The sequence below is a fragment of the Ricinus communis genome, chromosome 1 (genome assembly GCF_019578655.1).
Source record: "Ricinus communis isolate WT05 ecotype wild-type chromosome 1, ASM1957865v1, whole genome shotgun sequence".
NCBI lineage: Eukaryota > Viridiplantae > Streptophyta > Magnoliopsida > Malpighiales > Euphorbiaceae > Ricinus > Ricinus communis.
The window spans coordinates 4,689,881-4,710,615 of NC_063256.1; the positions used below are offsets into that span (position 1 = coordinate 4,689,881).

Genomic DNA, 20,735 nt, shown 5'->3' on the forward strand with positions numbered 1-20,735 from the left:
AAGGAAGCTTCATATAGACTTCCTCATTGAGGTCCCCGTGCAAAAAGGTATTATGCACGTCTATCTAATGCAACTCCCAATTTTTAGATGCTGCAATGGCTAAGAAGGAACGAATTGTGACCATCTTTGCAACGAGCGCAAAAGTCTCGTTATAATCAATCCCGACAATTTGATGATTACTAAAAATAACCAAACGAGCTTTAAGCCATTCAATATTGCCATCAGAGTTATACTTGATTTTATAGACCCATTGACTACCAAGAGCACGTTTACCAGGTGGTAATTTTTTCATAATCCAAGTACCATTATCCTCTAAAGCGCAAATTTCTGTTTACATAGCATGACGCCATCCTACATCTCTCATACCCTCTTTAAATGATTTTGGTTCACAACCTGCAGTAACAGCGGCAAGAAATTACCGATGGCTAACAGAAAATTTTGTAAAATTAATATAATGTGTTATAGGAAAGGGCGTACCTGAGGAAGCAGATGTCGCAGGTGAACTTAGAGAAAAAGTATATGGACTTTTGTGAGAACAGTGTTACTAACATAGCCACGAAGTCGAATGGATGGAACTTTTTCACGGAATCCACGTCCCATGTTAGGTTCATCGGTAGCATCCGGAGCAACCCCTTCGGCCCCCCCTGCAGATGGATGGTGGGTTGGAGATGTGGGTGTAACTGGACTTTGTTCAACATTCGGGCCAGACTATGATTCGTTGGCTGCGGGAGGAATAGTGGGAGCAGGCTCTAAAGTGGTAGTTGTTAGGCTTTGGGTGGTGATATATAGTGGGGAAGATTCATTTGCAGGCTCAAGTTCATCAGACAATGATTCAGGTTCTCCTAAAATATCAAAATCATCATCACCCAAATTCATGCTTCTAAAATTATATTTAGAACGAATAGTAGGGGGAGCATTTTCAGCAAATGGAAATTGATTTTCAAAGAACTTAACATCTCTAGAAATAAAAAAAAAACTTTTATTTTCTAGATCAAAAAGTCTCTACCCTTTCTTACCAAAAGGATACCCAATAAAGACACATTTTCGACTTCAACTTGCAAATTTATCACTCTTAGCTCGTTGATTATGGGCATAACATAAAGAACCAAATACTCGCAGTTCATCAAAAACTGGCAAAGTATTAAATAGAATCTCATAAGGTGTTTTATTGTGAAGAACACTCGAAGGTGTTCGATTGATCAAATGAAAAGCTGCCAAGACACATTCACCCCAAAAATAAAGAGGAAGGTGACTTTAAAAACGCAAGGCCCTTGCCACTATTAAAATATGACGGTGCTTACATTCAACTCTGCCTTTCTGTTGTGGAGTCCCCAAACAAGAGGTTTGAAATAAAATCCCACTTGAAAAAAAAATAATCTGTCAAATAATTAAACTTTGTCCCATTATTACTCCGAACAATCTTAACTTTTTGTCCAAATTGTCGATCAACCATAGCCAGAAATGACATAAACATTTTAAATACCTCTAAATTATCAATAAACAAATAAACCCATACAGCTCGAGAAAAATCCTCCACAATAGTTAAAAAATAACGAGCACCACAAGAAGAAACTGTATTGTAAGGACCCCATAAATCACAATGAACCAATTCAAAAATTCGGGAGGCATTGTGATCACTAAGAGAAAAAGAATCACGAGATTGTTTGGCACGAGGGCACACATCGCATGCCTTATTCAATTTATCACTAGAATTACGTAAGAAAGTTAAGGACTTTACTACTTTCTTTGAAGGATGTCCAAGACGTTGATGGCTGCAACGCTATGGTTGGTTCCTCTACCACGACCAGTCGCAGGTGAGTCTGTACCACGACCACCACCTCCTTTGCCACGAGCATTAGTCGCTCTTTTAGTGCAAGGTCTATCACCCCACCATTCTGGATACCTAAGAAGTCAAAAACAAGTAACAATGTCATGTCCAGATCGATGACAGTGAGAACACAATAGCCCAGATTTGTCAATCTTATCTGGTTTCACTCGGCCACGCCCTTCTGGACAAACAGCAAACCCACCACTTATGGTAAAGATTCTCAAGAATGAGTAATTCCACGAACACGTTCTTTTTGAGTAATTTGTTGATAGACACGATCAAGAGAAGGTAAAGGTTCTTGAGACAACAAAGTAGTACGCAGTTGGGCATAATAATCAAAATTTAAACCCATCAAAAATTGATGAAAATGCTCGTTACTTCGTCATCTTTCATGTTCTTTACCCAAATTACATTCACATTTTCCACACTTACATGTAATAATAGGTTCATGATTAGCCAATTCATCCCACATAACCTTTAGCTTTCCAAAATATGTAGAAACATACATGATCTTAGATTGCTCACACTTAGCTAAATCAGTTTTTAACTGTTGAATTCGGGGTCCATTAACAACAGAGAAGCGAGCCTGCAATTCATCCCACAAAAGTTTAGCGTCATCATAAAAGGAAACAGTAGACTTAACCTCTTGATCAATAGTGTTCATTAGCCAGGAAATAAGCATCAAGTGAATGGTAAGCCAATCCTTCGTTGTGAAAGGTGCTTTGGGTTCCAAAATCATGCCATCGATGAAGCCGTATTTCCGGCAGGATAGTAAAGCAAGACGCACAAACCTTGCCCATTCATCATAGTTGTCGTGTCGAAGATGAACCAGAGTGATGAGATCTCCAGGTCTGTCTTGTGAGCCAAGAAAAAAAGGAGACGTATGGTCATTTCGAGAAGATATAGGTGAAGGTGGAGTCTTTGTCATATCGTTACCGTCAGCCATTCCCGGATGTGTATCTTAGCCGTGCAGCTCTGATACCATGAAGAAATCGTGAATTGCTTGTCTTCATTGATATGTTTCTGTCATATATATAATACAGAAAGAATAGAAAAAAGGAAACTATAAATTAGGAAACTAAAGCTGTAATTCTAATCTAAGTCCTAAACTCATGCTTAACCATATCAAAAGAATATATCTCAATAATATCTCAATAGAATTACTGTGTATTTTGAATAAGAACAAAAGTAATGTCAATTTTAAAATTTAAATAATAGGACAGTTTTGTCTTGTGTATAAATATATCATCACCAGTTGGCCAAAAACTCTTAAGAAGAGTTGATCTTATTAGTTATTGTTTGAGTTTGACTCACCAAATAGATTTTATTCGGCTGTTGAGTGTAAATCACATTGAAATGTCTCACAGCAAATAAAAAAAAAAATTCATAAACATTTATAAGCCAAATTTAATAAATATTTAATTTCATTATAAGCCAAATTTAATAAATATTTAATTTCATAAACATTTCAAATTCACATTGAAATGTCTCACAGCAAATAAAAAAAAATTTCACTCTATAGTTTGGCAAAATTATTGTAAATTTGATAGTAGTTGTTCAATTTCTAACAACTCAAATTTATAATTTTTTTACAATAGTTGCATTATTGAAAATAAAATGACTTATTATCCTTTTAAAACCAACGACATAATTTAAAAAATAACATTGCAAAAAAAAATTAAAAAATACTATCCTAGTTAACCGTTTTATTATAATTAAATATTATGAATTACAATATAAAGACCTCTTTTTATTTCTTTTTATATTACAACCCAAAATAATTATTCTTACATATACACAAAAGAGTATTTCTTCTTCTTATTATTATTATTTTAACTCATCTAAAGTAAGTAAATATATGAACACCTCAACTGTTTTAACTATCAATTAAAAGTTTCTAATAATCAAATATCAACATTATTTATTCATTATGGGTTGCCAATTATTTAATTAAATATACTTTAAAACAAATAAATCATTAAAGTATTGCTTTGTGGGAATATAGAAATTTGCATGCATTGCTTGCTTTAATAATTTCCAATATTTACAGTAAAGTTATTTTCGTACTAAGAAATTAGTAATGCTTTTTCTGTGCGTGTGTGTGTGAATTAGTGCTTTATTAATAATAAAGGGCAAAGTGTCTTGTTTTAGAAGAAAAAAAGAAAGAGAAATTTGTCTACAAGTGGACATTAACATTTTTAAGAATATAAAAACAATTAACAGCGGCATTACGTGGCGAATATGAGTCCAGGAGATTGATCGGAGTTGGGGATAGGGTCCACAGACACGATGATGACTCGGTGGCGGGTCCCAGAATAAATCTGATGTCCAGGACGAGAATCACGAGCCGTTGGCGTGTTAGCCCCTTAGGCAACTTCTAGATAATTTATTTAACCGTAATAACGGTCAACTAATCAAGTTTTATTAATATCTTAAGCAATGATTGACTCCCATCACGAAGGAAAATAAAGTAAAAGGATAATCATCGTCATCATCAACATTATTTCAAAAGTTGATCCAAAGTGACCAATCCGATTGCTACTTTTATTTGTAAAAACATTTTAGAAGTTTTGTGTTTGAATCACCCAACTATTGGTTTAAATTAATTAATTATGATTGTCTAATTCGTTAGTGATTATAAATTCAATAAATAAAAAATCTTAAATAACGTATATAATAGATAAGTAATAAGTAACGTTTTATTGCACAACGCTCTATAATATTTTATAAAATTATATATTTTACACAATATTAATAGTTTATTCTCTTTTATATGATCTTATTTTATCTTAATTATGAATAATAACATAAATAAATTTATAAAAAGATAACAAAATCTTCTGAAATTTATTATTATTTATTTTTTAAAATAATAATTTTAAAATACTTTTCAATATTTTATAATAGAAATTTTAAATATTTTAGAATCTCATATAGAAATAAGAAATATTTTAAAGTATTTATTATTTACAAAATGTTAAAAATATAATTAAAATATTATTTTAAAATTAGAATTATTGTTAAATTTGAAAAAAGATAACTCATTAATTAATATATTAGTCAAATGATAAATAGAAAAATTATACATCATCATTATATTTATAAAAAGTTAAAGGTGAATTTTAGCTCTAGGGTGAGATGTTTTGAGTTTGATTCTTTCTCACTGCATTATGTAAATTTTCAAACTATAATGAATGTAAGATAATAACTATCTCCATTGTATAGTTCGTTGACCCTTCCATAAAAAAAATATTATTAAAAAATTATATGTAAAAGAATTAATATACATAATTATTATGTCACTTTTTAAAATCAGAAACTATTATTATTATTATTATTATTATTATTATTATTATATAAAAGAGAAGTAAGATGTTAATTATCTTTTTTATAAATAATAATTTCCACCGGCTTAGAAGTCATTATTTGGTGTCTTATAATACTGATGTTATAAAAAAATTATTTTAACAAAAGATAAAATTGATATTTTTCTAAAAACTTATATAATCGGTAAAATAAAATATAAATATTGTTGAACTTTTACTATATTATCTGTAATTAGAGAAAAAATAATAAATTTTTATTCAATATTTATAGTTAGAACTAGGCTGAAAATATATATAATAGTGAATCAATTGCTCTAGTTTACTATCACTTTATAAGTGATTTGAGTTCAACTTTTATCACTTGTAACTTTATAGTGGATCTGAACAAGTGTTGCCATGCTAATTCAGCCTTTTGTTTTGCCCTTTTATGATAAAGCAAATTCATTTTGAACTCCTCCTAGAAAGAAAATCATCTTTCCACTCGTTAAAGTAGCTACCCATACATCCGTATTACCTCTCCAAATTTATGCAATAGCCTATTATTAAAATAACTATAATTTTCTGACATCAAAATAAATCAATTCCATGTTAATATCAGTATGGATATATTCAAATCATTTTGTGTTTTTAAAATATAGAAGCTGATTTGGGTTAAATAAAATTCGAATTTGATTCAATTTTAAAAATAAATAGATAAACAATTAAGTTTGTCTCCTAAACTTATGTGTAACGGTCAAATATATTATTTTTTTTAGTAAATAGCTTTGTAAATTTATGTTAAAATATCTAATACATCTAATTTAAACATTTTAGTAAATAACTCTTTCAATTTGTGCCTAGAAATTAAATATATACAAAATAAAATAATATTAAATATTCATATTTTAATTAAATTAAAAAAACTAAAAAATATTTATTTCATTAATAACTCCTGGAAATTTTATATTTTGCTAAACACGTTATGTACAACGCATTATTAAATATTATATTAATAATTTAATAAAATAAATATTTTTAAATTATTTAATTTAATTAAATTATAAAAATTAATATTATTCTATTTTTAAAAGAAATTTCAAATTAAGTATTTTTAGTTTTTAAATATAAAATTTTAAGATTTATTTCAAAAAAATTAAATTAAATATATTTAATTATTAATCATAAATTTAGAAAATAAATTGACTCGTTATCCGAAAATAAGCTTATGATGATTTTTCTTTAAACATTGTATAAAAAATTAATAAAAATGCGGCGAGTCGGTAAGAACCGGACCAACCGGTGAAGCCAAAGGCGAAGAAAGATAGTTTAGGCGTTTGGTGTTGCTCCATTATAAAAAGGAAATTAAATTAATGAAAATAAAAAAAGGATTATATAATAAAAAAGAAAAGAAAAAGAAGAGGGGGGGCAATGTCATAGAGTAGTGAGTCATCACCCCTCCCTAAATACAATCGCTCCCATCTGATAGCGATTGATTTGACTGCTTTCTTTGGTTTTCTTTCTCCCTCGTTGTCATCTCTATTTCCTTCTTCTTTTCCTTTTTTGCCCCTCCATTTCTTTTCTTCTTCTTTTTTCTTTTTCCCTTTCTTTCTTTTCATCCTCTTTTCTCGGTATCTTCTTTAGTCTTAATTCATGGTTAAGCTTTCCTTTCTCTTCTTCTTCTTTTCTTTCCTTCACTCAATGATGGGTATAATAGAATTAAGCTCGAAAACTGAATTTCAAGAACTCAACTTGATAGAATATATAAATATTAAGTAATTTTAAAATTTAAATCCTGAATTTCTAATTAATAAATACTTTACAATTTCTAAATTCAAAAAAAAATAAAATATTAAATCTTGTTTAAGTTAAATAGTATAATTCTCAAATCCATCATATGAATATTTTAGAATAGTTTAATATTTATCTCAAATTAATTAATATTTATATTGTGTTTGATTGAAATTTATACAATTTATTAATAAATCTAAATTTTATGTACTTTGGATGAAATAAAAATTAATTTAAAATTTTACATAATTAAATTTGTATCTAGTTGATTATAGCGAAACCAAATTATAACATAATAAAAAGAATTTTTAAATAAATTTCATACTATTAAATCAATATATTCTATTAATGTGTCTAAGTTAGTATTCACAAGTATACGAACCGTTTCTATAGTAATGGTAAGTTGACCATGAGGTCGATCTCTCAAGAAACTATAAGACCGCTTATTATAAAGACTAATTATCAACACAAAATAATAAAAATAAATCTAAACACTTTAAATCAGTATTTTTGAGAAAGCAATATTCATAAAGTAAAATCACCAAACAATAAATAAATATGCAAAACAATGCTTATGATTTATAACTATATGTTAAAGATAGTATTTAGACTACTCATTTACTTAATAATCTCATTGTTTTACTTTAAGTCTAGATATAATGAATGAGATGATGATGTGAATTTTATCTAGTCACTCAAATTAATTATGCAGCTGGAGTTTCTTATACCTACATATATTGAAGCAAAGTTGGTGTCTCTAATACATTCAATCTAAATATGTTCGTAACAATTACTATTGCGAAATTAATATGATAGTTAACTAGCAATACTATCTGAAATTAATAAAGATATGAAGGTAAATAAATTATTCATTAAATAAATAAATAATAAGATTCATAAAAAAGTAAAAATACTAAACTAAACACTTATGAAAACTAACCTAACATATTTGACCTAATGATCATGGTATTAAATAGAAAGACATAAAACAATATAGTAAAAGCTCTTTCTAGATCAAGAATTTCTTCAAGTATGAAGATAATTGGTCATCCCTCTTCACTTCTTGAAAAACTCTTTAAATCTTAAAAAGAGTAATGAAAACCAATATAAAGTGTTTATATAAGAACTGTAGAGAAAATAATGGTAGACCCATATAGAGAGCAGATAGGAGAGAGCTCTCGTCCTCTAAGTAGGTCTCCCTAAAGATAAATATACCAATATAAGTCTATCTAATATATAAGAATATATGTATCTTTATCTCCACCAAATACTATCCCATAAATAACTCTTAATATATATCCTAATAATTATACAAAATGACTGAAATGTCCCTTGGTCTTTATAATTTTTGGTTAGGCCTTGCAAATAACAGTCTATGCATCTTAATTTTGGATTTTGACACAAACATGTCCAATTGAGCTTCTTTTTGAATATTTAGCTTCATATTTTCCTCTCTTGGCTAATGTTACCTAAAAATAGACAATTAAGTTTAAGTGAGGTAAAAACACATATTTTCACTATATTATATATAAAAATCATATTATTAACGCACTAAAATACCTTAAATATCTATCTATAATTTGGACCTATCACATATAATATCAAAGTATCTCTTTCAACTTTATCATTTCTATTTTATTTTCATATTGATAATTTTTTAAAATAAAATAAATATTTTATAAATTTTAACTAAATATAATATTAGCTAATTTTAAACATTACTTAAATTAATTAAACAGTTAACGACTATATCAATTTATTATATACATTTCAAATAATCTGAAAGCTAATTTTGGAGAAAGTCACGGGTTGATTCAATTTATCTACAGTTAAAATTTGAAAAAATAAAATCACAAATTATTATTTAAATCAATAACTTTTGATACTATTATCAAAATGTTTTTCTTTAAAGAAAATGGAGAGATATGCTAAATGAGGAGAAGCATTTTGTCAAGCAGTTGGATATTTATGTGGAAACAAGATTTAATTAAGATGCATGAATGTTAATCTTTCTTTTCGTTACGCAATTGCCTAATTAACTAAGTATTTGTCTCGCAAAAAGAAAAACCCTTTATCGTAAAAACGGATTGAAAATGAGTACAAAAATAATTTAATGAACTCCAAATTCATGAGCTTTGTCCTAATTTCTTTGTTTTATATTACGTAGTAAGATCCCGACACCCTAAAAGTGGGTTCTCAAGGAGTAATGCTCCTTTTGTCACACCTCTAGGAACCCCCTTTATTATGATTATATAGATTTAATTATTTATTTTAAAATTTAATTTAAATTTTTAATGAACCTAAATTATATTAAGATTATTTATACTTTTCAATAGTTTGGCACCCTATATATGCATGATGTGAATGTACAAATTCAATATCATTTTTATACTTGTTTATTCTTTATAGCAGAAGATACATTTATGTTATTTCTTTTAATACAGTCTGCAAAATAGTCAACTAAAAATTAATGTTTTGAAAATGAATTTTTAGAATTAAAATAAAATAAAGCAATAAGTAGAGAAATTTCACAATACGGTGATTACCAACACAGAAATTGTTAACACGACAAGAAGAATGTTCCTGGCTTCCAATATTTCATTATAATAATGTATAATTTCTTTGTATACTATGAGAAATTAAAGAAGTAATTCTTATGTGAACTGGTGTATTTTTTAAAATTATTATTATTAGTTGTTTATCCGTATATTAGATGGTTATTATTATTATTTCGATTATAAAATTAAATTTGTAGATACAATTTTTAATTTTTTTAAATCTTATTAGTATAATAATATAAAAATTATCTGTAAAATACTTATTTATGAGTTCTAATATTATATAAATTAATACTACCATATTACTATTTTTTAGAATTAGAAATTATTTTATAATTAAAAAATAATTTATTAGTGAATATAATATTTAAAAATATTACTTTCTATAATTAGAATTATTATCTAATAAGAAAACTAATTTATTAGTTAATATAATATTAAAATATAAAAATATGCTATTTTTTAAAATAATAATTATTTAATTAAAAAAACTAATTATTATCTAATTAAAAAATTAATTTATTATTAATATATTATTTTTTAAAATTAGAATGAGCGTTTAATTAGAAATTAATCAATAAATTAATTAAAAAAATTATAAAATTACACATAAACTTGAACCATATAAGTTAAAATAAATAAATATATATATATATATATATATATATATATCAAAATAAAATTATATATATTAAAAAGTAAACACACATATAAAAAAATTAATCTTAAAAATTAATATATATATATATATATGTATTAATATTTTATATTTTTTTTATCAAGTAGTACGATAACAATGATAAATATGTGCTACCACTAGTAATTATAACAAAAAGTATTGAATGTAAATACAATATATCATGATGTATGCCAGATCATATATTAGCAATTTCTTTCCTTTTTGAGTAAACATACATACGGAAATTGTTGGATGAATGAATTATGACTTGTTTTATGGGTCCTTTCCTTGAATGAGTTGTTGACCAATTTTGTTAAAATATGGGGAATATGTGAAAATTAATATACTTATTATTGGATGAGATTCATAAAACTTAAAAATTGATGCCCTGAAATGAATTAAAATAAAAAATCTTAATATCTGAATTGCAATATGTTAAAATAGTTAATTGGACCGGTCCAAATGATTTGTGTCGAAATATGAATATAATAAAAAATAATTTATTTAGACAATGATTGTATTAAATAATTTTATCATAAATCTAAATTCTAACAACGTATATTTATTAAATGTATATATTTTTGATATTATACGAATTATTATATATCTTAATATGTGATATCAAATTTATATGTTTAACATAATTAATATATAATTATTATATTTATATATTGATTCAATTAAATGTGTTTATTTATGGACAAATACATCGTATATTAATATTATATTAATATGTTAAAGCAAAATATTTAGTTATACATATAATGGATTATATGGGTTAATTTATGTAAAATTTATATTATACCTATTTATAAATTTATCTAAGGAGTGCTCGTTTAGGCTGTGTATGTGAAAATGCTAATTTGTTCAATAACTTTTGTATAAATTAAAAAAATAAATAAAGGAAATAGAAAATGGATTTTCAGAAAGGGAAATTGGGAGGAAAAGGGAAGGCCATAAATAAAATTGTGCCGTTGCTTATGGCTTTCCATTTCGATATAACAGTAGGGACACAATAGTAATTTCAAGTAACGCTTGTCAGACCCTAGAAGAAAAGGAAATGCACCCTTATGTCCTGTCACCTATAGCTTCTTGTTATAAACCCCATCAACCCCTTCTTCACAGAGAAGAATCTCTCTCTCTCTTCAAAGTTTTCAACTTTCAATCTCTCAGTAATCAAAGTTTCTGTCTTTCTATTTTTCTCCTTTTGTGTGATTTCGAGGTTTTTTTCCTTCTTCATTTTTATTTACTGAGTGATGGGTTTGAGCTTTTTGCACTCACAGTTGCAGACTTTTTGCATTGCAGCAGTCTTCTTCATCTCCAGACTTAAAACCTATAATTCCTTTTGCTTGATTTCTCTATAATAAGACTGTTTAAAGTCTCTTTCTGGGAATCCAAAACAATAAAAGGAAAACAAAAAAATCCAACAAGAAAACGAAGTAAAAGAAAGAAAGAAAAAAGCTATGGCAGGTGATAAAGTTTCTGATGTTTCTAATGTTATGACTACCGTTTTGCTTCAAAACGACACTCTCCCTTGTGAACCTGTCTGGGTTCCCGCTTCTTCTGCCACAATTCATGGTAATTCTGTTTATTTTTGTTATTTCAGCTAGTCCAACACTCTGTTCTTGGCTCTGTTTCTTATCGGGATTGGTTGTTTTCTGTTAAAGTTCACGGACTTTGTTTTGGATGATTATGAAAGTATTTCCTGCCAAGAAGATCGAGTTACTATTGCCATGTCTGTGTATGGGATCGTACATTTATCCTATGCTACTGCTTTTAAAATATTTTGTTGACTATTTGTTGAAGGTCCTGAATTTCTGTTTTATTAAATCAGCTGAAGCTTAAGGCGAATTTTTGCAATCTTTTGGGAGATATGGTGACCTAAGTATTGTTTCTAACTTCTGAAGATATAGCAAGCGTTTATATTACAAAGAGAAGGTTTAAGCTCTTGCATAAAATTTCACTTTAGAGTTTTGTCAGGTGTCTTTACAAGTAAATCTGTTGTTTTTCTTTTCTTGTGATGTTTCACTTTTTGAACAGAGTCTTTAGTGCATCAATTGGGTGTTTCTGTTGGTGGCTTTCTTTTGTTTTCGGTTTCACTTTATTGCTATCGGAAATGGATGTCAATTTGAAGGAAAAATCCAAACGAAAGTCCCTTTTAAGTTGCACAATAAAAGACTAGAGATCGCAATAGCAAATCATATCGCAACAAACAGTAATGGGATTTTGAGATTGTAGTGATGAGCTGATTGTGTTTTTGAACTTTTTGCTGCATTTGATGTAGGTGCAAAGTCTATGGTTAACTTTGAAGATGTTGGTGGAGAAGACACAATGGATGCGCCATTTTTTCAACCGCTTGTTAAAGAAGAAAACGGTGATGAGGATTATGATGTGTTCCTTAACCCACCTGCCAAGAAAAGGCGGCTCACGGCTACTCAAGTTCAGTTTCTTGAAAGGAACTTTGAGGTAGAAAATAAGCTTGAACCTGAAAGAAAGATACAACTTGCTAAGGAACTTGGCTTGCAGCCTCGTCAAGTTGCAATTTGGTTTCAAAATAGGCGGGCTCGGTTCAAGAACAAACAACTTGAAAAGGACTACGATTCTTTGAAAGCCAGCTATGATAAGCTCAAGGCTGATTATGACAATCTCCTTAAGGAGAATGAGAATTTGAAAAATGAGGTAAACCTTGTTACTTGAAGAATCCGCAATATATCTTCTGAATACACTTTACAAACGGTTCACTTGACTAATTCTGTTGCTATTTTTCCTGTGCAACAGTTTGTTTCCCTGAAAGATAAATTGCTTGCTAGAGAGAAAGGGAGAGAAAACTTTGAACCATTTCATGCCATCAATTCAGTGAATGAAGAACCTCAAAACTCAATTCCAATGACTGTATCTGGAAAGGATTCCAATGCACCAATAGTGACACCAAAACAAGAAGATGCAAGTTCGGCAAAAAGCGATATTTTCGACTCAGATAGCCCGCATTCATTCTTGGAGCCGGCTGATTCTTCTAATGTTTTTGAGCCAGACCAGTCAGATTTTTCGCAAGATGAAGAAGATGACTTTGGCAGGAGCTTTTTGCCCCTACCATGTTTCTCAAAACTCTACCATGACCCACCTGCAAACTCGTGTAATTTTGAATTCTGTGTGGATGATCAACCCTTTTGGTCCTGGAGTTATTAAGTATTATATCTCATATAAGATGTTCCACATTGCCCTATCAAAGCAAAATTCAAAGTTCTCAGTTGTAATTATAGTTTACTGAGAAACCAATATAGTGCTCAATTTTCTTGCTTTTAAATTACCATATGATGAATGATCTGCTTTGCCTAACTAGTATCTATAGTTTTACTCAGCAACCAGGCATGAGAAAAGGATTGGTATCTTATATTACATAAGTTGCTATGCTTACACAAGACTAATCCTGTGTGACAATAATGTGAATGGACATCATCCCCATTTGAGATGCTTGTTTGGGATTCTCAATCAGCCAAAATCTTGGGCAATAAGCAATAGAGAATAGCAAACTTCTGGAGGAGTGTGCTTGTCTTGACGCTACATTGGGGCAAATGGAGAAAGAATGAAATGCACTGCACACAACTGCATAATTTCAAACCTAAGATATGAATATCTTTGTAAAGAAAGAAAAAAGAAAAAAGAAAAGAAGGCCTAAAGGTCTGAAAGCTTGAGCACTGCCGTACATAGCAACTGTTCTTGGTACCAATTCTCAGCATGAAAAAGAGAACCAGACATAAGTCACCGAGGTTGGTGGATTTACTCCGCAGTCTATGAGTCAGTGTTTTATTTATTGGTTAGCACTTGAGGGGATAATTCATGTGGAAATGTATAGTTAAAATTCATGTGGAGATGTATAATTAAAGTGTTCATAAGATTAGTGCGACTATTAAAATGACTTTTGATTTAAAGAAAAGTGAAAGTAAGTATTTGATATATGTTAGTCAATACATTTAAATTAAATAAACACGTTAAAAGTATATTTTAAGAAATAAAACACTCACAGATTTAGTCTAATAGTAGATGCATATATCAATTTGAGTAAAGTTTCATCCTCAATTTGTAATTCTTAATTGAAAAAAAAAAACCTTAAAATTAAAAGAAGGCTACAAATTAAACTTGAATTTTAATCTACGGTTCATGGCGACTGATAATTCGTGTTCATAAATAATTTAACTAAACGGTTTATGATAATCAATAGTGATAGCTAGTAGGTGAATTATTGATCTATATTATATTAGTATTTTATAAAATCAATAAAAGAAATAAAAGAAAAAAGAAAATACCTCTTAAGGTTACATACAAACCGGAAGGCAAGGGACCTTGACTTCTGTCGTTATAAATCATATAATGTACCAAACATAAACTAACCATGGCAAACGATGCACTAAATCAGCCTTAAACATTTAATTTTTGAGGCAATCTAGTTTTCCAAATTGATACCAAGAGAGTATCATTCTTCTACTTAGTTTAGATATTAAATTTCAATTTATTCTGATTTAATCGTTGAGATTTAACCACATTCACTAATATTACAAAAGTAACTAATAATAAAAGAAATAATTAAAATAAAATAAAATAAATCAGCAATTAACTTAAGGACTAAACTAAAATTAGTTGTAAAATTTTGCTATAATTATCCTGCGATTAAAGTTAACAATGGGCAGCAAAAGCATGCATTTGACAGGACTCCCCTAATCTGTGTGCTTGTGGATGGATGTTTAGAGAGCAGGTATTAGGCAACAAAACGACACACCACCATTGATAGAATGTGAAAAGCAAAAACCCCATTAATAAAAGTAGTTCTTAGTAAAATCCAAGAATCCTGCAATTCTTTAATCATTATAATTCATAAACTATGGCAAACTCTGAAAAAAGAAAAACAGGTTCAATGCTTTTATGCAAGTCAAAATTCTGGTATGGTATGCTTCATCTTCTGCACAGCTTCTCCTTCTTCTTCTTTTTCTTCTTTTTTTTTTTTCTTGGCAACGACTTTCTTGGCACTCTATTGGCCTATTAAAGATGTTGACAGGTTTGGTCTTGGAAAGATTATAATCCAATAGAAAAACTTTGTATATTTCGTGTTATATTTATATTTATAAACACATTTCTTTAAAATTCCTGTTCAAGATTTGCATCTGTTAAGAGAATATATTGCTGATGCAAGTAGGGCTTGTTAATGTGACACGTTAGTTATTGATGAACCTGACTAATTTATTATTAAATTATAGTTTAATGACATGTTTTAGTCATAATTTGGCACTAATGTTCTCCAATCTCCGTTGCATGCCATCACCTGTACAACTTAATTAATCTAAGCATATAGCTACTATCACCTTCCTGATGGATATTTCCTACTGGTTTTCTGGAAACCATAATTGGAGAGCTTAAATAAATTCTTTTCATTCAGTGAAAGTGACTGCCAATTAGAAAAATATGGTGGTATAATAAATTTAACATAAATTTTTCTTTTTTTAATTCTTTTTGTCATTAATGACTTTCCCCATTTTCTTTTCAACTATTAAATTAATGTGTAATAAACTTTTGATTGGAAAAACATCAATAAAAAAATAAAAGAAAAGAAAGAACCAACCACATTTACAAGTTCTAGTCTGAAAGTCAAGAAAATCATGCTATTTTTTTTATTTTATATTCATTTTATACATTAATATTGTCAATGGTGAACTAACCAGGGTCTGAGAACATGGAACTACAACCTACCAGATATTATTTACAATATACTTGTACCAGTACGTATCATAGAGGAAGAAGGGCTTTGGCATCTGAGGGAAAGATGTAGCAATTGAAGTGTCATTTCATTTTGAGCTTACAAGCAAACCCATTTTCTCACTTTAATTAGAACAAGCAATGTTTTGCTTGTATGCTTAAGAATTTTTATAATAGTAAAAGATTAATAAGTCGTGTTAACTGAAAAGATGCTATGAAAATGACAAGTAAAAGAAACAATTGAGGATTTGATCACTTGCATCAGAAATCTGTGAAGGGAAATTTAGAGAAAAATTAACATAAATTAAAGAAAATTACATTTCTTCTTTGCCCCAGTCATTCAATATTAAACATATAATGATGTTAGTGGGTCATGTCTAATATTCCAAGATTTTGGATTGGTCTGAATATTATGATAATAGCAGTAGTTAAAATAAGCTATAAACATACCCAATTATCACATGTGCTCGTCTCAATCCTCTATTGCATGTTACATGTTCATTCAATTGGTAAAATAACATTTAAATTAACTGATATTTTTATAATCTGATGGTAAGAATAAACCTGTTCTACAAGTGATTGTTGAATTTCAGATTTCACCTAATTTAAGAAGGAAAAGAAAAATTGAACTCAGTTTTTTTTTGGTTGATGATGATAATAGTGCTTCTTCTTTTCCATTTGTTTATCAATGTCAGAATACAATAAAAGTCAATCATCCTGACAATTTAATTGAGTAAGATAGTTATTATGTACATATCTTTATGTATATTTAAACATATTAATTAAAAAAGGATTGGGATGGTCGTTAATTGTCTAATAATTCAAGGGATGATAATATAAATAATCACTAAATTTTGTATTTAGTTTCATTTTGGTCATACAATTTTAATTTGTTTTATTTCAATCATTCAATTTTAGTTTTAGTTACAATTTAGTCAGTTTGCTAATTAAAAATTGATATGTTATAATTTTTTTACTTAATTACACTTTTTTTATTGGTTGTTCTTCTTATACATCAATATTTTATTTGTGAAGTAACTAAATTGAATCAAAATTAAAGTTGGATGACTGAAACTAAATAAATTAAATTCTTATGATTAAAATAAAACTATGTGACAATTTATATTATTATCTCGTAATTCAATTATTTTGTATAGTAATTTAGTCACTATATTTAAAAAAATGTATTTTGATTTTAAAAGTGCAAGCTTTTTAAGAATAATTTTTTATTTACAGTTTTATTTTTATGTATGGTTTTATTTTATCTTGCTTTTCGGAAGATACTTATAAAATAATTATAAGATTTAAAATATGTGCCACTTATTTATTGACTAAGCATAATATTCCTAATAAAAAGTAGCAAAATAAATTATTTTCAATATTACTAACACTTATCAACTATCTTTTAAAGTCTTTCTTCCAATACACTTTAATAAAATAATGTTTGCTGTTTGAAACACAAGGATTTTATCTCATATTAGTTTAGAAATATGATTGTCCCAAAACCTAATTTTTATTCTTGATTCTTTTTTGGTTTAAGGGTCAATTGGAACTTAAAATTATTTTTCAAATCTAATTCACCTTAAAATAAATATTTTTATCAAACTAATTCCTAAGCTTTCTGTTGACGTTTAGTCCCAAAACCTTTTAGCTGAAAATTTCAATAAGTTAATTTCTTTTCCTTCTCCAACAATTATGATTGTCGATTTTGGTTCCAAATCAAAAGTAATTCACGAGGCGGTAGATTTTTCTGAATGTTTTTGGCCAATTTAAGTGATTAATAGAGGATGCAATATAGGGATGGGCGATTGAAGCTAATAAATTGTTAATATAAAGTTTATGAATGATTTAAATTGCTATCATTTCACTCCCTGCTTTTCTCTTCCTTTCTTATGGTCATTACATGTTTAAATTTGTCAAGTTTTCTCTTATGTATTCATAATTCAGTAGCAAGTTTGATCCATTCGGATATTTCTGAATCCATATTTATTTTTTTGTTTCTTACATTTTCTTGATGTTGTTTTTCAATTGAGAATCCTACTTAAAAAATTAACTTGTAATTTAGGAGGATGAGAATTTTAGCGTGGTATTTAATTCAAATTTATAAAATTTATTTAAGAATTTAAAATTTAAATATTTTAAATGGAGTGAAAGTCAATTTAGCATTCTGCATAATTAAATTTGTATGAAATCAGGTATAGCTAAACTAAATTCTAATAAATTAAGTAAAATTTTCAAATAAATACCACATTAGTAAGTCAACATATTTCATAATGTTAAAATATCTCTTTTAATTTTATTATTTTTATTTTATGTTTGTATATAAAATAATTTTATTTTTATAGATTTCAACCGAACACATTATAAAAAATAATTAAAAGGTGAAAACAATTCAAAGTAGAATAATTTGAATGAGATAGATTTGCCTCTTTTTTAACTGTCAAGCTATATGGTTGTTTTAAAACTAAAATGCACGTTAATCCGTTTATTTGCGGAATTACCACTCGCGAGCTAAATTTGCGACACCTCTGGCAATTTTCTCCGGCAACAGAATGAATACTAAAAAAGGAGTAACAAAATTAAAGACTTATCCTTCTCTTTTCATTAATTTTTTTGGCCAATTTATACTCTTAAAATCAATTATAATTCGGTTTTGGTAAAATGATCATAACTCTTTAGATTATATTTGAAGTGGCAGGTTTAACATTCTGTACAACAATATTGATTAAGAACTTTTACTAACACCTACTGTACTTAGGTTTAAAATGCAGCAGCAGCAACCACAACAACTGTAAAAGAAAATGATGCAAATAAATGATTACGTCAAATAATAATAATAAAGAGAACAGAATAGCTGCACGAGAGGAAGAACTGGAGACTGAAGCTAGACAGCCGGTGGGATGTGCCGACGACCTCAATTTCCACATCTGCTACAGCCGATATCTTTACACCACGTATTTTAAACCGAATCCGGAAGAACTTCGCAATCAACGTCGAAAGCGCCACGCATCCCCAGACAGAGCGCACACCAGTGAAAACTTTGATGCGTGGAAGGGACCCACCGACTGATGAAGACACGGAATACAACGTGGCAGAGAATCAATGGTAGTCAATAAAGCACTTGGATCAGAGGAAGGAGTGGGGTCCATTTACTATTTTTATATTTTTAAGCAAGTGTAGCTATCACTTATTCTGTTTTACAGGAGAGTACAGATAAGAGTGAGATGGGAAGTGATGTAGCGTAGCGGGACCCAAAGACTTGAAGATGGTATTTCTCTTCTTCTTTTTTTTTTTTTTTTTTTTGAAATAGCAGGGACACCACACCACAACACTGTCCAGTGTTATTAGTGTCCCCACTCTCTCTATTGATGCGGTGATATCACACGTGTCTCGTCACTTTCTTCGGTCCTACTGCCCACGTGCACAACATATCTCCCTGTCCGTTTTTCTTTTTCCTTCTTATTTTATAAAATTTGGAGTACGCACTTCTGTTCTTACATTCTTATATAAAGTATCCTTTCAAAAAGAATTAAATAATTTCCTATTATTTCTATTTCTTTATATATGTAAAAAATATTTATACACCGTTTCATAATAACATAATATTTTTGCATTAGTTATTTTATTTAAAATATATAACATGATCAACTGATAAATATTTATATAAAAATAAAGAAATTTACTGTATAAAATAAAAAGCTAAATCAAATTAATTTTTATTTTGCTGTTCAGTGTTTTTTTATTTAAGCTTACAACGAGTGAACATGTGGATGGTATATAGAATTGTAACTTGTCAAAATTCATGCAACTTTTTGAAGAATAATTATCTTCTTATAGAAAAATAATAAGGATACTTTATAGGTATAAAGTTCTGGAACTTTAATTCGAAAGTTTATGCATGCTTCAATTGTCGATCATAGAGAAATCAGCTTCTTTTAGAGAAAAATGAAGAACCAGAAGATCCACTGAATGAATATCAAATGTGGAAGTTTAGGTTTAGAAGATAAACCCATAAAACAAATGTAGGAAAAAAGTTGGAAAGCCAATTGCAGAAAAAGGGGAGATGGAGATCATTGGTGAGCCTTCCAAGGAAAAGAGAAAATAAAAAATTTAAAGGGGAAGTTATAGGGTCGGAAATATAGAGGTGGGTGGAGCTTTTGAACATAATATCAAACAAACTGTGCAAAATAATAATAAAATGCAAAATTATTTAGGTGTAGGGATGAGCAGACCATCACTAAAATCGAACCGATTGAATTTAATCTCTTAATTTTAATTTGTTTAATGGGTCCTAAATCTTGGATGAAATTGTATCTTTTTATTTGATTTGATATTTTATTATAGAGAAAGATTAGTTGGAAACCTGAACTGAACCGACCTTTTTATTTGGTTGGGTCGTCATTCTATCATTTGTTGTGTAATGGACGTGGGTTCCAAAAAGCAACGTTTCAAATTTTGTTAGAAGTGACCGCTCACTCACTCGCACCATTTTCAGCTGCTTTCTCTATCGTTGCTGCTCACATTTGAGACACCATACATTAAAATCCATGTCCATTTTCTGTTCCTTATCTTTTGCTTCTCCTTCCAACTCATGTTCAACAACAGCGTCCGCACTTTTGTTCTTTTCTATTTCTCCACTGTTTCTTCTGAAGATACGGACCACCTGAACCTGGACCAACAGACCCTACACAAACTTTTCTTTTCTTGTTCCCACAAGATTGATTGGCTTGAGCTTCAGGCCTCCCCCGCGCAGCTTAGTGCCCCTTGAATTTGATGCTCAGCTGGGGCATGCTTGGCCGAGCTAGCTTTGGGGTACCCACAAGTAGAAACCG

General features: G+C 28.8%; 1 protein-coding gene across 1 annotated transcript; it reads left to right on the top strand.

Moving 5' to 3' along the window:
* Positions 1–11,267: 11,267 nt before the first annotated feature.
* Positions 11,268–13,462, top strand: LOC8287025 (homeobox-leucine zipper protein HAT5). The gene is made up of 3 exons (XM_002520100.4): positions 11,268–11,736; positions 12,443–12,837; positions 12,937–13,462. The coding sequence occupies exons 1-3, from the start codon at positions 11,622–11,624 to the stop codon at positions 13,342–13,344; spliced, it is 918 nt and encodes a 305-aa protein (XP_002520146.1). The 5' UTR covers positions 11,268–11,621; the 3' UTR covers positions 13,345–13,462.
* Positions 13,463–20,735: the final 7,273 nt, after the last annotated feature.